This window comes from Pempheris klunzingeri, chromosome 20, assembly GCF_042242105.1.
Source record: "Pempheris klunzingeri isolate RE-2024b chromosome 20, fPemKlu1.hap1, whole genome shotgun sequence".
Lineage (NCBI taxonomy): Eukaryota > Metazoa > Chordata > Actinopteri > Acropomatiformes > Pempheridae > Pempheris > Pempheris klunzingeri.
Window position 1 is genome coordinate 10,584,167 of NC_092031.1, and position 20,774 is coordinate 10,604,940.

The window sequence follows — 20,774 nt, forward strand, 5'->3', positions numbered from 1 at the left end:
CAAGGACCCTTTTGTGAATTACCAAATTATGCACTGTATAACTGTCCCCTTATCCCTATCAACTCATTCAGACATTAGAAATCTGTCATTTGATGTATGAAATTACCTCTACTGTATGTATGTGTCATGAGATGTAATATGTGTAAGCAAATAAAGGAATTTATGGAAGCGTAAGAAGAGAGAATCACTTTTTCTTACCATGAAAACATTGCAGCAAACGCACTTTTGCTCTTATTCACACTCGACACATGCACATGAAGGTTAGAAAGAGAGCGAACTTAAGGAACCCTGGGCTTAGCAGGGACAGCGCTCCGCTCTTAGGCATATATCGTGCACAGATCTTAGAGGCTCCAAAGCTGGATGAGCCTCTGGTGAAAGAGGATCAGTGGATTGGTTCTGATCCCTGCCTGATACAATGTTGTCTGGCTGTGGCTGTCTGCAGACTCCACATGCAGGAAGCTGGACATTGCGTGATGTTTTGCCGTCATTTTTACAGATATACAGTCAATTAGAGGACAATACGCTTCATTCCATGACAGCAGTAAATGGTCCCATTTTAATTTTAAAGTTCATATTTGTATTTGGAGGCCCTACTAGAACAGGTTTACATGGTTTATTTTAATATTCAAAATATTCATTATCTTTCTGAAAGACAACATGGCTGTTGCAGCTGTTTTCAGCCTCCGTCCGAACGCTCTGTTTTAGAAGAACAGAACAATCTGCTTTGTTTTTGCCTTTGACATCTTCGTGTTACCAGGAACAGGCTTTAGAGGGGGAAAAAAAAAACACTGGCGGACAGCGAGATGGGTTCAGGTGGTTTTCATTTGGAGGGGACAGTTGGCCTGCTGAGGGGCTGGAGGAGGTCACATGATCACAGATACACCTCACAAGGGGGGTCAAATCTCGACAGCATGTTTTCGCACACATTTACGAAAAAGATGGAGCATGAGAAAAAGAGAGAGGAGTTGAGTGGTCTGCAGGCACACCAGGGTCACATATTTATGTTATTAAAAACTGCATTTAGCATAATATTGGGCCTTTAAATGAAGAGCAACAGTGCTGCAGTCGTACACTCGAATATGTGTGTAGTTTGAGAGCAAAGATGCTGCTACATGACTAGATGGAACATATGACAAAGGAACACAGCACCAGCTCTATTTTGTGGGACACTTCATCTTGTCAAATTCTGCATGAAAATGACCTTTTATTCTCCAGACATTTTAGGGGTCAGTGAGCATCGGCTGCACCCCCTCACCTCTCTCCACAGGGCTTCACCTTAACATTTAAAGACCCTCCCCACTCAAAAACGTGTATTACTTATTACTTCACTTGGATGTTTCACCTTCACTCTGCAGTGATTCTTTTTTCTCACATCCATCTACTGAAGGAGGAAAGTTTCACTACACTCACCTTAAATCTAAGATTAAGACGTGCATGTCGATCTTGAAAGCCAGCCATGGTCCAGTATGAAATTTACAGGGGTGTGATGTGGAAACTTAAAACCTCCTTTGCACACATATTGCAAATTGACTTTTCTTTGTGTCCAGTAGTTTAACTTTTTTTTTACATGTCTACATATTCATATATTCAAGATTTTCCTTTTTTTGTTAAAAAAACACATGAAACAATTTTGTCCCTTAAAACATGGCAGGAAGTGGAGCTTTAAATTTCAAAAAATTGCTTTTATTCCCAGGAAATCGATAAGGGACGTAAATGTCACGGACTAAATTGTGTATCTCCACCACTCAAAAACAACAGGCTGTTATCACTCAATGTACCATCTACTGCACTTTACCACCTGCTAGCTTGCAATGCAGCGAATCACACAGTGAATGACCTCTCCTGAGAAAGCAGAGAAGAAAGTTACAACAGGACAGAGGACTAAGAGGTGAAGTAATTGTCTTTATTTAAGCCAAGGTCTGTTATCTCCCGGCAACCTCACGCAGCTTCCTTCTCTGCAAATAGAAGTAATGGCAGCGCTCCCTCTGCCCTTGGCCAGTGGGACATCTCAAGCTAATCCTTGTTGTCTTTTTTAAGAGCAGAGAGCTGGACTCATTTTTATTACCACTGATTTCTATTACATTTCACTGAGTTTTTACACACAGGAAACAGTACTGCTCTGGAAAACTTCCCAAAAGTACAGTGTACAGTCAATAAATAAGAGATCATGTTAAGTTTAGGTAAGTCTACAACAAATCACCCTGGAGGTGAAATCTTCCGCTGTGATAGTGGTGCTGTTGGAACAGAGATGCAGACTCTGACGGGTTCAGGGTAAACATCATGATTATTTTCTCTGGCAGTAATGAAACATACAGTCAGAGAAACCTACACACAAGACTCAAAGAGAACATGCTTAATGTCAGCGGCGCGCAGAGGGAAGCGTAGTCACAGCAGGGTTGCAACTGATACCAGCAGTCAAAGGAACATGTCTTCAAAGTACTCATCAAACACCTCTTCCCTAGACAGATAAAATAAACAAAATCACAGAAATGTTAGTTCCTGTCATGCACGGCACTGTCAAAAGCAGCATGTTAAATGCTTTGTATGGGTGGCCCCTGACTAAGTCTGGCAGTACTATGCTTTTTTAAATTTCATTTACATTTTATTGAAGCTCCAGACAATATGGAGTGGTAGAGACCAACATTGGTATAGAATACAAACAAATAAATAAATAGTGGCAGCAGAAGAAATCCAGAGTACTGACAATTTCAACAAAGGCAAACATACCTCAGAAAGACACTTAATTTGGCTGTTATCTCTGGCTTAGCTGAATGTACCAAAAGGAGCGGGTATGAATGTGATACTTGCGAAATCATAAAACCCTGACTGATAAAACCTGGTGCTGCCAGTGCCGAGTGTCAGAAGCACGACCTTATGCGTTTTGTCTTGAGGTCAGATTTTTGCTGGCATAGCACATAGCGCTAGAATAAACACCGTCTCCTTCTGTTGACTTTTTCAGTCAAGTCGTATCTTTCTGAGAGCAGAAACTCAAATGTCAGGAGGAACGTGACAGGCGAAGGTGGGAGGTTTTCGTGCTTTTCCCGACGGTTCAGAGCAGCTTTGTGCAGGGTATCTAAGTGGTCTACATATGGTGCTATATCTGTACCCTGTCTAGGTTAAAGACTGTCTCTGATGGTTTTACAGCAGCTTATTGGATGAGGTTTAATATGAGCGTTAGTCATTAACCTCACCTTGACTTTTCCTCCACAGCGGGGGCAGGTCCTCGCCAGTGGTCGGTCTCTGACCGGTCCTGTGGCTCATCTCCAGCCTCGGAGTCTAGTAGGAGAGTTTCAGAGAGCTGTCAGTTATACACTCCCCTCCGAAAGTATTGGAACAGTGAGGTCAATTCCTTTATTTTTGTTGTGGACTGAAAACATTTGGGTTTGGCATCAAAAGTTGAATACGAGACAAGAGATCAACATTTCAGCTTTTATTTCCAGGTATTTCCATCTGGATCTGATACACAACTTAGAAGATAGCATTATTTGTAACGGAACACCAAATGTTTAGGTGAGCAAAAGTATTGGAACAGATAGACTTCAAATAGATTAAAGTGAAGAAGACTTAATATTTAGTTGCAAATCCTTTTCTTGCAATAACTGCATCAAACCTGTGACCCACTGACATCACCAAACCTTTGCATTCTGCTTTTCCAGGCTTTCACCGTCTCCTCTTTGAGTTGTGGTTTGTTTTGGTAGGTTACTCCCTTCAGTCGGCTCTTTAGCAGGTAAAATGTATGCTCTAGAGCAGTGGTCCCCAAACTACGGCCCGCGGGCCGGATACGGCCCACCTCCACATTTGGCCCGGCCCCCTGAACAATACCAGAGACACATTATGATTTTTTTTTCAGTCTGGCCACACGATCGAGACTAATACACACATAGAACGTGACACTCTATTCCACCCTTCTGCAGTCTGTGCCCCTATCTGAACCCCCCCCCCCAGAAAAACAATCCTAGACTCGCCCCTGTCAAATAGAACGGAGTAATGGCGAAAAGGTTAGGTAAGAGAAAAATTGATTCAGAATGCAGGGTATTTAACCTGCAGTGGACAAACGATTATTTTTTTGTTCAATGCAAAGAAAAGGCTGTTTGTCTCATCTGTCAAGAGGCGGTGGCGGTATTCAAAGAATACAATCTGCGCCGACACTATGAATCCCGTCACAAAGACAAGTATGATAGCTTGCAAGGCCAAATGCGAGCAGACAAACTCTCAAAGCTAAAAAGTGGACGGTTAGCTCAGCAGAATACATTTGTACGCCAAGCTCAGCTGAACCAGTCATCCGTTGGGGCCAGCTTTCAGGTTGCTCAACTGATAGCAAGCAGCAGTAAACCTTTCACTGATGGAGAGTTTGTCAAGAAATGTTTGAATGCTGTCGCGGAGGAGGTGTGTCCCGAGAAGAAAGATGTCTTTAATGCCGTGAGTCTGTCGGCGAGTACAATCACCAGACGCATCTTTAGCCTTTCCATCACTTTGGTAAAGGTTCATCTTTGTCTCATCAGTCCATAAAACTTTGTCCCAGAATTTTTGAGGCTCGTCTCTGTGCTTTTTGGCAAATTCCAGCCTGGCCTTTCTATTCTTCTTGCTAATGAGTGGTTTGCATCTTCTGGTGTGGCCTCTGTACTTTTGTTCATGAAGTCTTCTGCGAACAGTAGATTGTGACACCTTCTCTCCTGCTCTCTGGAGGTTGATGCTGATGTCAACAGTTGTTTTAGGGTCTTTCTTTACAGCTCTCACAATGTTTCTGTCATCAACTGCTGCTGTTTTCCTTGGTCTACCAGTTCAACGTCTGTTAATTAGTACACCAGCGGTTTCTTTCTTCTATGGCCAATGTTTGTGCAATGACTGTGATTGATTTTCCATCTTCTCTCAGCTTCACAATTGCTTGTTTTTCACGCATAGACAACTCTCTGGTTTTCTTGTTGGTTACGCCTCTATCTATAAATGCAGTCTGCACAGGTAAAACCCTAATCTGAAACTGAATGTAGACATTCAGCGTGATTTATTGTTTGAATAATCAATGTAACAGGACACACCAGGGCAACAAAACACACCTGTCAGTCACATGTTCCAATACTTTTGCTCACATGAAAAATGGGTGGGTTCAAACAAAAGGTGCTAACTTCTAAGTTGTGTATCAGATCCAGAAGTAAATACCTGGAAATAAAAGCTGAAATGTTGATCTCTTGTCTCATATTCATCTTTTGATGCCAAACCCAAATGTTTTCAGTCTAATGCAAAAGTAAAGGAATTGGCCTCATTGTTCCAATACTTTTGGAGGGGAGTGTACTTCCAGGAGGGGAAAAACTGGGTCAACCAATAACCCTTCATCAGTTTTAATGTTGTCAAACAGCAGGAACTCATCTGACTGGCTCAGATTTTGCTGAGAGATTTAAGTCTGGAAATTGAGACTTGACTTACATTTGTTAAAAACATATCTGATCAATTAGCTTATGTTCACGTAGCGAACTGAACTAGTTTTAACGAATGTGAAATACCAAATGCCAATGACGGCTTTGGGAGTGATGCATTCATTCAGTTAAGTTATGTAAGGGTCCATTTGACGCTTTGGTGATTTTTTTGTTCAGTCAGTTTTCATACATACATTTACTAACTGGGTAAAACAGGCAGCTAACTTGGTGTCACTGACATCCATGAACCCAAAAACCCCCTGATTCACTGTGAGCCAGTTGGCTTGTGTTAAAGATATGTGGTCGATAGGGGCCCAGCAGCATATTTCTGCCCCCTAACAGAACAATCTGGCCAGGGCCAAGGCAGATCACATAGTGCAAAACAAAAATTATGGGTTAGCCTCGCCAGCTCCCCTAGTTGTGGCCCTGATACAAAGTTCGCCCCCGTTTTCCAGGAGACAAAGCTTCCATAACCTCTTTAGTTCCAAATCCTCCCTGAACTCGCAAATTAAATTATGTTCTAGGATCCGCACATTTAATCAAGTTCAGCCTTCTATCAACTACTTCAAATATGTGTGACGGAGAAAAAGAAAGACAGTGTGAGAGTGTCTGTGGATTCCAGTGCTTGTTGAACTCATTGCCATAACCTTTAGACAGCAAATGTTTTTTTTTTTTGTTTTTAAATGTATATCTCCACCCACCCACCCATCCACGTAGGCCTTGGAATAAACAGAATAGGGACTCGGGGGCAAAGACATACTTCATTTCACGCTGCACACACTGAAGGGCAAATAGACAAGGAGAAATGCAAAAAAGTCGAGAGGAATGAGGAGACAGACAGTTGAGAAAAAGCAGGCCTGCTGTCGGTCTGTTACTATTCACCACAGGACTAATGGATGTGTTTCCAGAGCGGGCTGTCATGGTGTTTTCACTCCACAAGTTTGGAGGAGAGGCCTGGGGGAGTAGATCATAAACTGGCCAATGTGTGTGTTTTTTTAAATGGGGGTGGTACTTCTGTGTGTGTGTGTGTGAGAGTGAAAGTGAGTTATGAAAGCTACCTTTGTCCGAGTCCTGCAACTCTTCGGAGCTGCTGGAAGAGGCGGAGCGATCTGCAGAGAAACAGAGAGCTATAAAATATACTTTAATGAAAAGGCGGTGGTTACAAAATAACGTCAAGACAAAAAAAAAAAAGAGAGTTATATCATTTCTGAGAAAGAAACTTAAACAACGCTGCTCCCACAGGCTGTCACCATCTGATGAGATAACTGCTGTAATTAATGGGGAAGTTTATTTGAGAGGAGAGGAGAGGAGTCTTACCTCTGTGCCTCTTCGATCTCTTCTTCTTCGCCTTCTTCTTCTGTGGCGGCTCGTGGTTCTCCTCCGATAACTTTTTAGTCTTTGTCTTTGCTTTCACCTCCTTCCTCCTACAAACAGAATCATACACTGAACAAACTGTATTCGCAGTATGAAGCAGCCAAATCTGGCACTATTTGGAAAACAACTTGGAAATCCTTCAGGGCCAAAAGCACCTTCAGATGTGCATGAATGAATCCTGGCTAAAGCTCAAATGGATGAAAGCTTTCTATACATTTTGTTATGAAGCCTGCTGGAACACTTTTAAAATCCCAACCAACTGTAAAAAGCCTTGGCATCAAATATCTAATGCCAGACTTCTGAAGTCATCTTTATTCTGATTTCTCTCCATAACCAGATCTATTATCACATTCAGTTATATCAAGATTACATTTGTGAAAATAAAAAATCTGATACATAATCATAACTGGCAAGAAGGTCAGGCAGGAGACAGAGGTTGTGGTTTGAATCCGAAATCTCTGCATGCTACAAAATAATGTGTGTTGATGGTCCATGGTGAGCTGGCCTACTTCTTGCAGACCAGTACGCTCTCTTTAAAATCAATCATGGGCAAAAAGATCTACATTATTAATGTGAAAATGTCGGGTGGAAAGGTGACAAGAATGTGAGCTTACTTGTGGTGGTAGTTGAGTTTGAATGAGCATTCGGGGCAAAGTCCTAGAGCAGAAACAACATGGTATCATGTACAATAATGGCAGCGGAAATGTTTTCATTGTTTTTAATGCAATTATTATTATTATTATTATTAATAGTAGTACAGCAATTATGAATGTGCTATAATATCAATACTTGCACTTCTTAAACTTATTGTTCTTGCATTATAAACGTCACATTAGATTAGGTCAAGGTTAAGCAAGCAAGAATTATTTAGTGTTCATGTTTATAGGGACAGATACAAGTATATAAATGTGTGTAGGTGGACATTTTACTTCAGAAACCTGTTCGATAGTTTTTCCACAAGCCTTAAAATGTATTCATTAATATATTACTAACTTTATTAATTTATTTTAAAAACAAAATTGTTAATGTTAAGAATTAGACATTAGTCTTACTTTAAATGCATGTTGTTACCAAATCTAAATGCTGCAAAAAAATTTAGATAAACTGAGAAAATTGTTCTATCAGAAACATACAGTGGGGTCCAAAAGTCTGAAAGCAAATTGAAAATCTCCAGTATTTTTCCCAAAAGCCTGTAAATAATCCAAAAATTTGAGGATTCAGAAACATTTGAAAACCCACGACTTTATGACATGTAAAAAAGGGGGAAACTATTAATGACAATTCAATTTAATTTTATATGTTTATTTGCTGGAAGTAGATATTTCCTCTTCATTATACATGCCACAACATCTTGTGTTTTTAAATGTTCATGAATTCAACTTTCAACCTTTCTAATTCATGTGAAAATATTCAATAGATGGCACATTTCGATGCCATCTTAGACTTTTGGACCCTGGTGTATGTAACAGTATCATCAACACATCATCTGGAAAGAGAAGAGGTCCAAGGAGAGAACCCTGTGGAACTCCTGTTTTTCTCTGACAGAGAGATGATTTCTCACCGTTTATAATAACGCACCAAGATTCAAAACTTGCTTAGGTGTTTTGAGAAATGTATCCAATAATTCATAGTCATTAATTGCAACAATGTCTCTGCCTATTACATTTCTCCAATGTGCCTTGCTCAGTTCACGCTCCAAGGTCACCAGACATTGTTTCATTACTGTCAAAACATTCAGGACTGTCAAAACATTGAATTTAGAATTAATACAAATTGGAAAACATTTTTAGTTGATGAGGAGAAACAACATGTCTGGATGTGACCTGTTGCACTTGCTTGCTAAAAGAGCCTGTCATTTCTTGCTTGACTGAGTTTACTATGACTGGTGAGTCTTCCAATTACGGTAATTATTCTTAACAGGATTTTCTGCATTATGATACCTGTAGGAGGATTATTATGAGCCGGGTCTTAGACGGAAACCCCCACCAGGCCACAGCCACACACACACATGCGCACAGACACACACACCTAAACCTTTTCAAAAGACTTACTGAGTTTGACCAATGCATTTCTTTTCTCGCCGTGTTCTACGTAGGCAAAATTCACCTCCCAGCTTTTCAGGCCTTCCTGCTGCTCACAGCGTTTGTTTCCACACTGAAACTGACCTGGAGAAGCAGAAAGCACATTTACCGAATTCATACACACATATCAATGACATCTCCAATCACATGATATTTTAGTCATCTGTGTCTTATCCGCTGAAATTTGAAGAAAAGCGAAGAAATTTCTCATTTCTTGATAATCAATTCATATGAGGTACAGATCAAGTGAATGCATAAATCTTCTTGTTTGTAAGTATGATATAGAAATTAGAAAATAATTAAAACACAACAGAATTGGTGCAAGTAGAGGAGAGTGGTTATAACAAAAAGGGAAATTTTATTTTAGGGTTGAGAACCGCAGACAACAAATCAGTCCAAACACTTCAGAATTTGTCGCGAAACCTCCAAACGCCGCTGCCCCCCCTCCATCTATCTCAACACCCCTTCCTTCTTATCCCCCTGCTCCTTCTCATCTCCCTTTCTTCACCTCGCCTCATCCCCTCAGGCCTCTCTCCCTCCAGCCGCTGCACAGCATGCCTATTATCCCTAGAGGAGCTTAAGGTGGAATTGATCTGGTCTCCGGGGGTTCCTCCAGATCGTAGCAGAGGGAGCGAGTGCGTCAGAGCAGTCCATTCTTGGCAAGACATGCTCCTCATTCTGTGAGAGGAAAGTGATGCCTAAGATCAAGACTCAGTAAACATTCGGGTGAAGTGACATTGGCTTAAGGCCACTTGGGCCATAAGAATGACGCTCTCTTCACGTGCTTGATTAGATTAAGGCTCTATGACATTAGAAAAAAGACACTCCTGGCTCCAGTGCTTGGTTGTGATGAGGTTAACTGGGCCTAACATTGCATAGCACTAAGTAAATGAAATCAGAAAATATATGAGCTCATAGCTGAAATTAAGAGGGGGGGGGGGGGCAGTCAATGTGCCAATGCAGCTGTAAAGCAGAATATTGAACTGTATTTATTTTTATTTTTATGGACCAAAAGAAAAATGATTAGGATTTTTATTTGATTTCTGTTGTTGAACACTTAGACCAGTGACTGTGTAAGCCATAAACATTCCATATTATTTTTCTGATGAAACATAATTTCGTCTGATGAACACAAACCGCCACCTTTTTCAGCTTTTAGATTTGCAAGGTGTTAATTCTCCACCTGAAGTGTTAGGGTGAACACTTTTAGTTTGTCAGTCATTTTTGCAATACGAGAGTATAATCCTTCATAACCAAAATGCAAACTACGGCCAGGTTTCTTATTCTAGAAAATTAGCGTGCTAACATTTGCACGTTGGTACTACATAAAAATCAAAGCCTGGGCTAATAGGAATGTCTCAAACACTTGGCATTTTTAAAACATTTAAGAAGCAGTTTTAATGTCTTAAAACTTAAAAAGTGAAGTGAAGTCCCAGTGTATCACTTTAAATCCTTAACGACCGGTCGACCGGTCCTTTCTGACACTACAAGGGTGTGACTTGGGCCAGATCCATCTTCTCAACTCTTTGCCAACATGACGCTATGAGCAGTGACCGGTGCCCGGAGACCAAAGTGAATACCGTCCTGTCTTCATTATCATCAGTGACGTCAGTTACAATCGCACTGGAATTCTCCCATGACACCCTCTTTGCATCACACACTAAACAATTCAATCAAACGCACCTCCTGTATGAACACACGTCAGCTTTTATCTGCAAAGAAAGGAGGCAAAAGCCTGTGCTTTGGCTACACAAAACTGAGCGCCCTTGAAAAAGGTACTGAATTCCCTTGCTGCTGCCGAGAAGCGGCTCAGTGTCAAATATGAATGAATGTAATGTAATATATATTCGAAGGTTACAACATGGTGAGTGTGAATGTGTCTGAACCCTAAGTTACTCGCAACCACGGCATTGGCAGAATGGAGTCAAAAGAAATCCATTTCTGTTCAACTTTTTTTCAAAATAAATGGCAAAAGCTGGATATAATCAAGGTCAGGGCACAATTCGTTGCTGATTTCTGAGTTTTCAGCCCCCCTTGGCCACACATTTCCCATGAAAGCTGAAAAACACAACTAAGGTCGCAGGTGCTGTGCTCATAAAAGTGCCGCACAGAGCATCCCTGCCTCTTATCCCTGCCTTACAAACTAAGCTTTACACATGGAAAAAAAAAGCTCCTGTATGGGTTGTATGTTGAACGTTGTGTTTTGTTGACAAGCAGTGGGTGCCCTCACACATCCCATCAGCCTCACGTGCTCCATGAAAAGAGCTGGCACCGGTTTGTCTGAGTAAACCCGTTAAGTGAGGAAACTCCAGTCCTCCTACGTCAATGATTACTAATGCCACCAGCCAGCGGCCTGAGATCAAGACGGATACACCACAGGACAGATGGCTGCACGATTAACATTCACTGGATGACGTCGCAAGGCAGTGACCTGAGCCAGTGCTCTTTGACCTCTTATTCAATCTCTGAAAACTGTGAAAATTCACAAAGGTCACGTAATTATGAGGCCGGGCCTGTTTTTTGAGGAAACTTTCAGCTTTAACACGTTAAGTTTGCTGGTTATTGTGCGCTATGGGCTATTGCTATTGATTGCAAACACTTGCTCATTATGTAGAAGGCAACTGTGAATATATCCTTATTTCATGAGACCTTATAAGACCAGAGATGTGCCCAAACAAAATGATTTCTTTCTATCCTTGAAGTGTTAAAGTGCGGACCTGATTTAATGCTGCATTCATGTGCGATAGTTGTTGAGCTTATGAATTCAGAGCTGTTTTCCAGCCAACTCTTGATACTCACCAAGCCCTACCACTGCCCCTCCTCAGGTTCGACCGCATTTAAAGATTCTATATGCAAGATCCAGCATCGCAGACCAAAAGGAACAGTTCGAAGAAGCTCGGATCACAACACACACAGACGGTGTGTGGCTGTCGCTGCTAAGGATGCCATGACTCCACTGTATGTTTACATGGCAAATAGCTGTTTGCTGCTACACTAATGTTGTGAATGTTGTATATAGGACTTTTCATAAATCCTCAGCCTGTGGGAAACACATAACGATTCACAATAACTGGCCCCAGGCAGGCTATTCTAATATTGGAAACGTAACTGGCATAAAAAAGCTTGATTCTTTTTCCAATAACAAAGTCCCACCTCTGACTCTGGATCAGACTTGGCCTTTTTATGTCTATTTTTCACATTGACAAGCGGCCCAGACTGCTGACCTGCTGACCAACTGTCTATTTTGCAACTTTCATTTACTCTGCAGCATCTCGTAAGTCTAAATAGACCAAAGAGCATTACATACCACTGAGATCATGTTTTATGTATCCAAAGATCTGCTTTCCCCTCAGTCTCCCCCTCTGTGGACTATTGAGAAATACTCATATTTCTTCATTTCAAAGTTCAACACATTATGCACACTCACAGACAAACACATTAACGCAATAAAAACATAGACATTGGCGGTCTCTGTTGTTGGACTATGCAACTCTGAGAGCCTTGTGGGCTGTGGGATAATGAGCTATCACTTCTAACACTTAAAATACACTCGAGTACTTCGCCGAGGTTGACTTATTTTGCCTGGCACAATGGAGCCCAGCAGGATATCCTTACACAGTACAAATCCTGTCTACAATGGGCTGCAGGCCAGGATAAAGCAACTGTTTAAAGCAAGTGAGAGGTTCTCACCTTTAAATTGGGTTATCCGTTTAATTTTAGTTAAAACAGAAAATGTCGGGAACGCAATAAGATGTGACGACATTCAAACTAAGCAGCCAGGCAAACAGAGGAAAAATCAGACTACAGCGAGTTGAAATATGTCAAAATGTTGTGTTGCAAAGAAAAATCCAAAAAGCAAACATCACCGCAAATAAATAAAAAGTCAGTAAGTCAATGGCTTACCAAAACTATGTCACATGGCAGACTTAAAGCTGGCTCACTCTCCAGCTAACAGTGTCAGTTAAACAAAGGCTGCAGGGATGGGCCAAACCCGATCCCTGCACTGCAAGTAAGAGTGTGGTAACAGAATTTTTTTTTTTTTAAAGATTGGAAAGTTACATAAGCCAAAACCGTACTCCATTTACTTTGACAGGATGCTCACCAAAACAAAACAAAACAAAAAAGAATACTGACCTCAACTACCTCTGGCCTTTGACTCGTCCTGACAGCAAAACTTAAACTCAATTTATACCATCAGGGAACCTCACAGGCACCTGCATGTTTTACACCGCACATGTAAGAAAGAAACGACCTGAACTTTGGTTGCATGACTTACAGGTACATGTGGCACCTTTAAGGCCTGTTTATGGTTCAAAGACTTCCTGGCATTCCCTTTTGCTCATACACAACTGGAAGAATTCATGGTAATATTTCAAAATGTTTCTGGACTAGACAAAAGGGAGGGGGGATGAGCGTGAAGTAAAAGTAAACCTCATTCTTCACGAATTCCTTAAGATGTAGGAAAACTTAAGACTCCTGAGGGAGGATAATGTGTGACTGGGCTCTAGCTGATTCAAGGACGTAATCTTTTCCTTCTCTTTCTCTTTAACTTTCTTTTTTTTTTTAAGGAAAAATATTTCAACCTCTAAAAGAGGAGGCGAGGAATTCATTTAATGCTGCACTTCCTATGTCCCATATCGCACTGTGGCCATGAAAAGAAAGGTCACCGCTCTTTGTAATCCGCCTGATTGGGTGAGGAGTAGTCAGCATTACCTAATACCAACATGACCTGAAGTGCACAAATAGCAGGAGATGATAAGGGGAGGATTTCCAAAAAGGTGTCCGTGGCCGGGCGGAAGTGTGATGCCCCTTAGAAGGAGATATAGGATCAGTTTCATTCGAGCTCAGTCTTGTCTAATTTATCTGTAAGCAGAGAGCAAGCCGGGCCATCTGAACCTGGACTAACAACAAGTGTAACTAAGTGAACAGTAAACCAAGGCTTTTGGTGATGTCTGATCAACAGTTTGTACACATTTTGTATTCAGATATCTGTGTTTGAATGATACTCTTATCAATTCAATCTCAGGTCATATGACAACTCACTTATTCCACCCAGAACTTGCAACACAAACACTTTTGAGTGTTTTCTCTGAACGAGGACGTTGGATCCACCTCACGGGGTTAGATTAGTATTGATTTCACGGGACAGTTTAGTGTCCCGTGCTCTAAAAAGTGCTTAAGAAGTATTTCTCAGGGAATCGTTAATGTACACAAATCACAGACGCGACAGTTTAAGTGAAGTGCCTCTGACCTGATTTAATCCCACTTTCTGTAGAGTATTACTACTGTACAAGGGGTAAACTGTCAGAGACCAGGATTACACTCCCTTAATCTGGAACAATATATTGGCTTAATCAGCTTTCTCAGACGTGGTGTGTATGTTTGCAGGGATGGTGTGTGTGTGTGTGTGTGTGTGTGTGTGTGTGTGTGTGTGTGTGTGTGTGTGGGTGGGTGGGTATGTGTGTGTGAGAGGGTCTGTGTCTGTGTGGCTCAAAGCATATCACTGAGCTGTCATGGCAGGTTTACCCTCCCAGAGTGGCTGATATTGTCCTTCCAGGTAAACCTTTAAATATCTGTCACTGCCACATGAAGAAGCGGTGGACAGAGACAGAGGTGTTTTACTAATCCTCCACAATCATGAGACACAATCAAAGCACTGTCAAACTGTCATGGTAGGCTCTATCACAAGAGCAGAGGCAGATGGAGGTTTGTTTTTGAGTTTGAGGCATAAAGAGGAAGCCAAATGTTGGGTTCAGGCGATCGTTTGCGTGATTCAACACTTCAATCGATGACGGAACGGCACAAACAGTCTCCCAAAGATGGCAGACAAGAGTAAACAAGCACAAATCTTCAGTGAAAGGTCAAATATTTGAAAGGTTTTTGATGCCATTCTGACAAGCCAGTAAACCAAAGTAAAATGAAACGAGCACATTTGTGTAATAGTCTTGTATAATAGGAGCGGTTTGTGTTAAGAAGTATCCACAGTACGTCATCCACTGCTTTATAACTTGTCTTTTTCTATGTTGCCATCTAGTGGAGAAACGTGTGAACTGTTTTCTGAGCATGTTAGTAGGAGGCACCTTAGCTGTGTCCTATGTCTATAGCGCATGCCAATTCTGTACAGAACGTACTGCATACTAACCATCACTGTATCCTTTGCATTGTGGGAGAATAGTGCCCACCAATAGGACACCATCAGTGCTGTATAATATTGGTATGTAGCATGGATTTGGGACATTACGCTTGTCCAATATCTTAACTAAGTAAAGGTGACTCCTGAGATAACAAAAATGTTTTGAGCAATTCTGTATGTCACGACTGAATCTAAATATTATACTGCATAGTGTTATGATTAAGCAGTGTACGCTAAAATATTAAAGAAATAAGGAAACTCAAAATTGCCATACCTTTGCCAGACACAACTTCATTCTCAGTCCGCCAACGGAATCCAAACTGTTGGGCACAAATTTGAGAGGATCCATGTAAATTAGCAAAATCATTTGCAATGAAACAGCTGGGCACACAAGCATAAATTACAGCTTTTTTCCCTTAAATTAATCTTCCAAACCATAACTCAGTATGTGCCATGTCTTTGAATGACCATTAGCTTTTAAAATCATTTGTTGCAGAGGAAGTATTCAGCGTGTCAGGGTCCTAATGCGGCTGCAGCACCCTAATCTCTCCATCAAAACTAATGTTACGCAGATAAAAATGTAATAATGTTTTCTTGTGAATGGATGCTTTGCATACACACTCATGCCTTACATTAAATGTAATTTTGGTTGTATGTATATAACAACAACAGGAACAGGAATGAATCGTCAAAGAACAGATAATGCAGTCCTGAGTATTTCTGCCAGTACCTTTACATAGCTCTCACAGCACGCTCTCTGTCTGTGGATTCATGTGCACGCTGTCACGCCTCAGTTGCCCGACACCACTCATCAACATTTGACTAAACTTGTGGGAATGATGCAACTCGCGCCTGCATTTGCAATAATTAACAAATATGAATAATTTGTGAGGAAATCTGGACTTGTGGAGCAAATTTGAATTCAAGTGGAGTGATTATGTCAGTGCTAGGTCTTAAGTTATGACAGTTTTCATTTTAACTATAGTGTCTCTGATAACTATAGTGCCCACTGGGGTATTGTGTATAATATATGTGTGTCATCTGTTGGAGTCTATTTCGTAAGAGTCTGAGACATCTGTGACTTTGAAAAGATATTTCAGTGCATTAGACCACACAGTGCAGCCATAGAGCCATAAGCGCACTGCACTCGGGTTTAACGTATTGTCAGTTTTAAAGTCTGGCCTCTGACCAGAATGGCCCAGTGGTCACTAGAGGCAGAGCACAGTGCCAAAGCACATCATACTCATTACATTTATCTAAAGTGGACCACTGGTGGTGGAGATTAGTGTCTGGGTTGCGAAATGTTAACCCTGACTCATGGCACCACCACTGGGACCAAATGGATCACGGTGTCTGGGATGGCTGAGCTGTCTGCACTCACTGTGTCATTTCCCTTCTCTATATCCTGCGCATGTGGTAACTTGTGTTTCACCTCATGAGAGATTGTATTTTTATCTCCTAATGCCAGCCTCCTCATGAGATACATCACATATGGCATGTATATAACATAACATATGCAATCATTTGGATTCTGTCATACTGTTTTTAGTGTGTCTGAATGTTTCTACAACATTGAGTTAACCTCATTGCACATGTGCACCTTGTCTGAAACTGGCCTGTTATTTCATTCTTTTAACTGGTGTGACAACCTCTAAATGAACTATTACATTAAAATTGGCGCTAATCATCAGATGACATGTGCCACCTGTTACTGTGCGTGCTGTCACAGTGTTTGATATTAGCTGAACACCTACTGCTGCATTTCTGTTCAATCTGGGCAATGAATCAATCAAATGAATAATTTCATCCACTCGTCCCACCTTGTTTTCCTTGTATCTGCTGAGGTCAGCTATGCAGTACTCTTTGAACAGCTTGTCGTAATACCTCTTGGCAAGGTCTTTTTCCCTGGAACAGAAGAAGTCCAGAAGTCGTGTTGAGCACGGCACAAACTCAGCTAAAACTAACCGATTTTTGTCATCAGGCGCATGCTACAGTGCTTGTGGGTTTGGACTTCCAACATACGTACGATTCCTTTACAGCCAAAACATTTTCAGAAGACTACAGAGCAATAACGAAAAAGCACAGTGTGGGTGATCACCATGTCATGTCCTCCTCATCCTCGTCCCTCCAGAGGAAGCGATGGTTCTCGCGCAGCACGTCGTGATCTTTTTTGTCGTTGGCTCTAAGGGAAGGAGAAGATTGAACGAGAAGGCTTATAATCAGATATGCACAAAAATGATTGCTAGTGTGATTTGTAGTTAAAAATATTACTGGTTGGAAACATAGGCCTGTTATGGTTAACATATTGTCTGTAGTTTTAGCCAAGACAGACGGCAGATGATTTATTGTCAAGTGTGACTGTGAGACACAATACTTACTGAGAGCGTTTGAAGTCTGCCATCTGTCCTCCATAATAAAGTATGTAGTCACTGACGAATTTCTTATGTCGCTCATACTGGAGACACGTGCTTAAGGTCAGTCTCTTTTTAAATGTTAACACTGTGAACTGCTAGAAGAGCTGAAATTTGCCGCAACTATTCTTAGTTTTAATGCCTTTAAATGAGGGCAGCTAAGCACTCAGACCAGCATGAAATGAACACACTCTGTGGGATGGTTATACAATAATTTAATGTATTTGTGAGACGTAATGTATGTATTTTCTTATTATCCGTTTGATCCTTTCACACTGAAATCGAGGGACTTCACTTAAACACTGTGACGAGTCAACTGAAAAAGGATACAGCGTTCAATGATATCAGGTGGGCTCTTCTGTTCCTGGCTTCCTCTCTGAAAAACAGAAAACAGAATAAGCATCATTTTCTAAAAGATGAACAAATACTGGATGATGCGGACGGCATATTTTGCTCATTTTTACCAAAGCATGGTTTAAAAAGAATAGCATGCCACAAGCCCCCCCTCGTTTTTTGAAACATGGATCAAAAGTGAAGGTGACAGGAAACTATTATAACACAAAAGAATTAGGGTCCCATTCGGTTTTATTAGAAGCATAAAATAAAAAAAACACACATCCTGTCTGGATGGTCGTGTGAGGACAATGGGGAAATTCATTTAATTTTGGCAGTAATGATGAGTTTTCAAACATGAAAATTCAAATTGGATTTCTCTCCTAATTGTGTCGTACATCAAGTTCACACAAGTTGCAAACAAAATTTCTGTTTGATTGAGTAATTTCATTTTAACATTTGCAATTCTTATATATATTATCAGAACTGCCATTAATCGCAATGTGAACAGGTAAAATGAGACTACAAAGAAACTACAATTATTTTGACATGAGATATTAAAATATACGACAGAAGTGAGCAGGAATCTCTGCCGGGATTATATTTAAACTAAATGTAAAACTTAATAACTGATATATTTCACTGCAATTCCACAGTACCTGTCAAGTTCATTCGAGTGTAAACTCCGATGGGCCACCTTAGAGTGCCGACCTTTCTGGAATGGCTTCTGTAAGATTTCCTCATCACGTTTCCTGACGAGGTACAAACAAATGAGGGTTAGTGAATGAGGATGGAGGATGTCTGCCCACATCCACCTAGATGTAAGATACTGCAGACTGATGTAAAGATGGTAGAATAAACACTTGTGTTAACCCATTTTAAGCAGCGCAGATACAAAATCCCCAGGAGTTCAGGGGAGCAAAATATGAACAAAATAACAAGCACAATATTGAGCCTTTGTACTTCTATAATGTTTAGTTTTTACCTTTTAAGGCCTCTCTCTGAGGAGCCTTCCTCTCCATCATCATCACTGAAGTCGGAGTCATAGCCGCCACTTCCGTGAATCTGAGGAAACACAGGAACTTATTTGTGTTGGTGGGCTCACATCCGACCACACATGACACACACACACACACACACACACACACACACACACACACACACACACACACACACACACACCTGCAGAATGAGGCATAAGAAAGCAGAGTAATTCAGAGACATGCGCAGTAATCTGTGACAGTTTACACGTTGTTTTTTTTTTAAATCCAATGCACACTTGTCAGGTTAGGACCCATACAATACATATAACAATCACCCCTGTCATCTGCTTCACATGGGTTTACCTACAGAAAGTTTCAGCGCAACCCCTAAATTATCGGCTTTTAGAAACCACGAAGCAGAACATCTGTAAGTTGCCATTTTGTGTTTTGTACTTAAGCTAAAGTATGGCGCAATGTGTCTTATTACCTTGAGCGTAACGTTCGAGTAAAGTTAAGAAGTAACAGAGCTAACCCTGTAGCTTAGCTTTAGGCTAATGTTTCATGCTAACTAGCTAGCCACCAATACACGAAACGCTAAATATTGATAAGATAAAATAGATTCGACTTGAAAGCTACAACACTGGCTACCTTCACGAGGTTATCCATGAGTTTCCTCACTTTTATCTCCAGCAGTCGGAAGCTAATGTTTACAAAATGAACAGTGATGTCGCCTGATGATGACGCAGCACCGCAAATCGCGGAATGATGACGTTTAGTGTAACTTCATGAATTATTCTGGGAGAAAAGATGAAAACAAGTCTTCTCGTCCTTTAACATGAATATTGTGACAGGAGTCGTCGGGGACACTTTGTGATTTCAAGTTAAGATGTTGTTTTTGGTGATTTTAAAGCTGAATACTTTAGATCTCTTTCGGCTACCTTTGTTTTGTTCTTCTCAGTGCATTATGGATAGCCATAGTCATCCATTCATCTATCAACCCATTATTTCCCCAATATATATTGGAGCTCAACCCATCATCACAAAACATGATTTAGTGACTATCTACTGGGGGAAAAAAAGGAAGAGTAAAACATCAAACACCGAGTTTTATTTTTGAAACAAATGCTACAATTACACGTTTTAATTGATAATTCAACGATCATATCGCCCATATCCGCTGTGGGACAATATAGAGAGGATGCATGTAGGCGTTCGACCAAGACTGGGAAATAAAGGGGGTATTTATGGTATGTCGAAGTTGGCTGCAGTCTGGGAACAAAAGTCCAGTGTTTTATGACTTTTCTACGACCCGCTGAACTCAACAAAGGGCTCAATGTGGGTCTGGAGAAGAGGAAGTGAGACACAAACGCTATAAAGACTGCGAATCACTCTCATCCTTTGTTGTAGAAACATTCAGATCAAGTAGAAATATTTATCAACTTCAGTGCTGTGTTATCTCATGTATAATGCATGTTCGGCTATTCCATATAGTATCAGATATTTATTTTCTAGGAGAGAAAGAAATTAACTTTAACTAAAGCTATTCATTTTCGTGTGTTTTTCCTCATGGTAACCTCCTGGTCCCACTTTACCAACCACCTCCTACGCCACAATATTCATGTTTCATGTTTTTTTTTTTTTGCATTTTAACCACGTTTTACTTTAAACTCGTCATCTTTTCGCAGTCACTGTCATTGTTATGGCAAAGCAGGGAAGAAAAGCCCCTGAATGAGTGGGGCAGGCAGGTGCATTTGCATAGAGCCTCATGAATAGCCGCTTCCCATTAACCCTGCACGGCTCAGACGCGCGCATAAATAATAGCTGGCACAGCTGATAAAAAAAAAGCGCACCTTGGGGCCTCTCACCCCCTCTCTCCTCCATCCCTCTCTTTCTTCCCTTCTCCGTCCCTCTCACAGGAATACACGCTTTTATTGTTGTCCCCCCCAACCCTCTTTAATGGCTGCAGCACTCAGTCGAGACAACTTATTTGTAAGCAGCAGACTAATAAGAAATAGACCAATTTTTGAGCAGTCGCGTGTTTTATTTGT

General features: G+C 41.0%; 2 protein-coding genes across 2 annotated transcripts in view; both read right to left on the bottom strand.

The window, feature by feature from the left end:
* Positions 1–20,774, bottom strand: part of rbp4 (retinol binding protein 4, plasma) — a 178,763-nt gene that overhangs the window by 18,840 nt on the left and 139,149 nt on the right. The gene's annotated exons all lie outside the window — the stretch shown is intronic.
* Positions 1,884–19,460, bottom strand: fra10ac1 (FRA10A associated CGG repeat 1). Its single transcript, XM_070851273.1, has 14 exons — positions 19,375–19,460; positions 18,729–18,808; positions 18,403–18,495; positions 17,741–17,786; positions 17,378–17,454; positions 17,098–17,181; positions 16,820–16,904; positions 15,274–15,319; positions 8,837–8,950; positions 7,400–7,442; positions 6,729–6,835; positions 6,470–6,520; positions 3,192–3,276; positions 1,884–2,458 (listed from the first exon to the last, which is right to left on the bottom strand). Exons 1-14 carry the CDS (start codon positions 19,390–19,392, stop codon positions 2,416–2,418), a joined length of 972 nt encoding a protein of 323 aa, XP_070707374.1. The 5' UTR covers positions 19,393–19,460; the 3' UTR covers positions 1,884–2,415.

Coding starts and splice junctions, on each gene's coding strand:
- fra10ac1 (XM_070851273.1), bottom strand. Junction 17,182..17,377: donor GCAGACTTCAAACGCTCTCA/GTAAGTATTGTG, acceptor TCCTTCCCTTAG/AGCCAACGACAAAAAAGATC. Junction 6,836..7,399: donor AAACTCAACTACCACCACAA/GTAAGCTCACAT, acceptor TTCTGTTTGTAG/GAGGAAGGAGGTGAAAGCAA.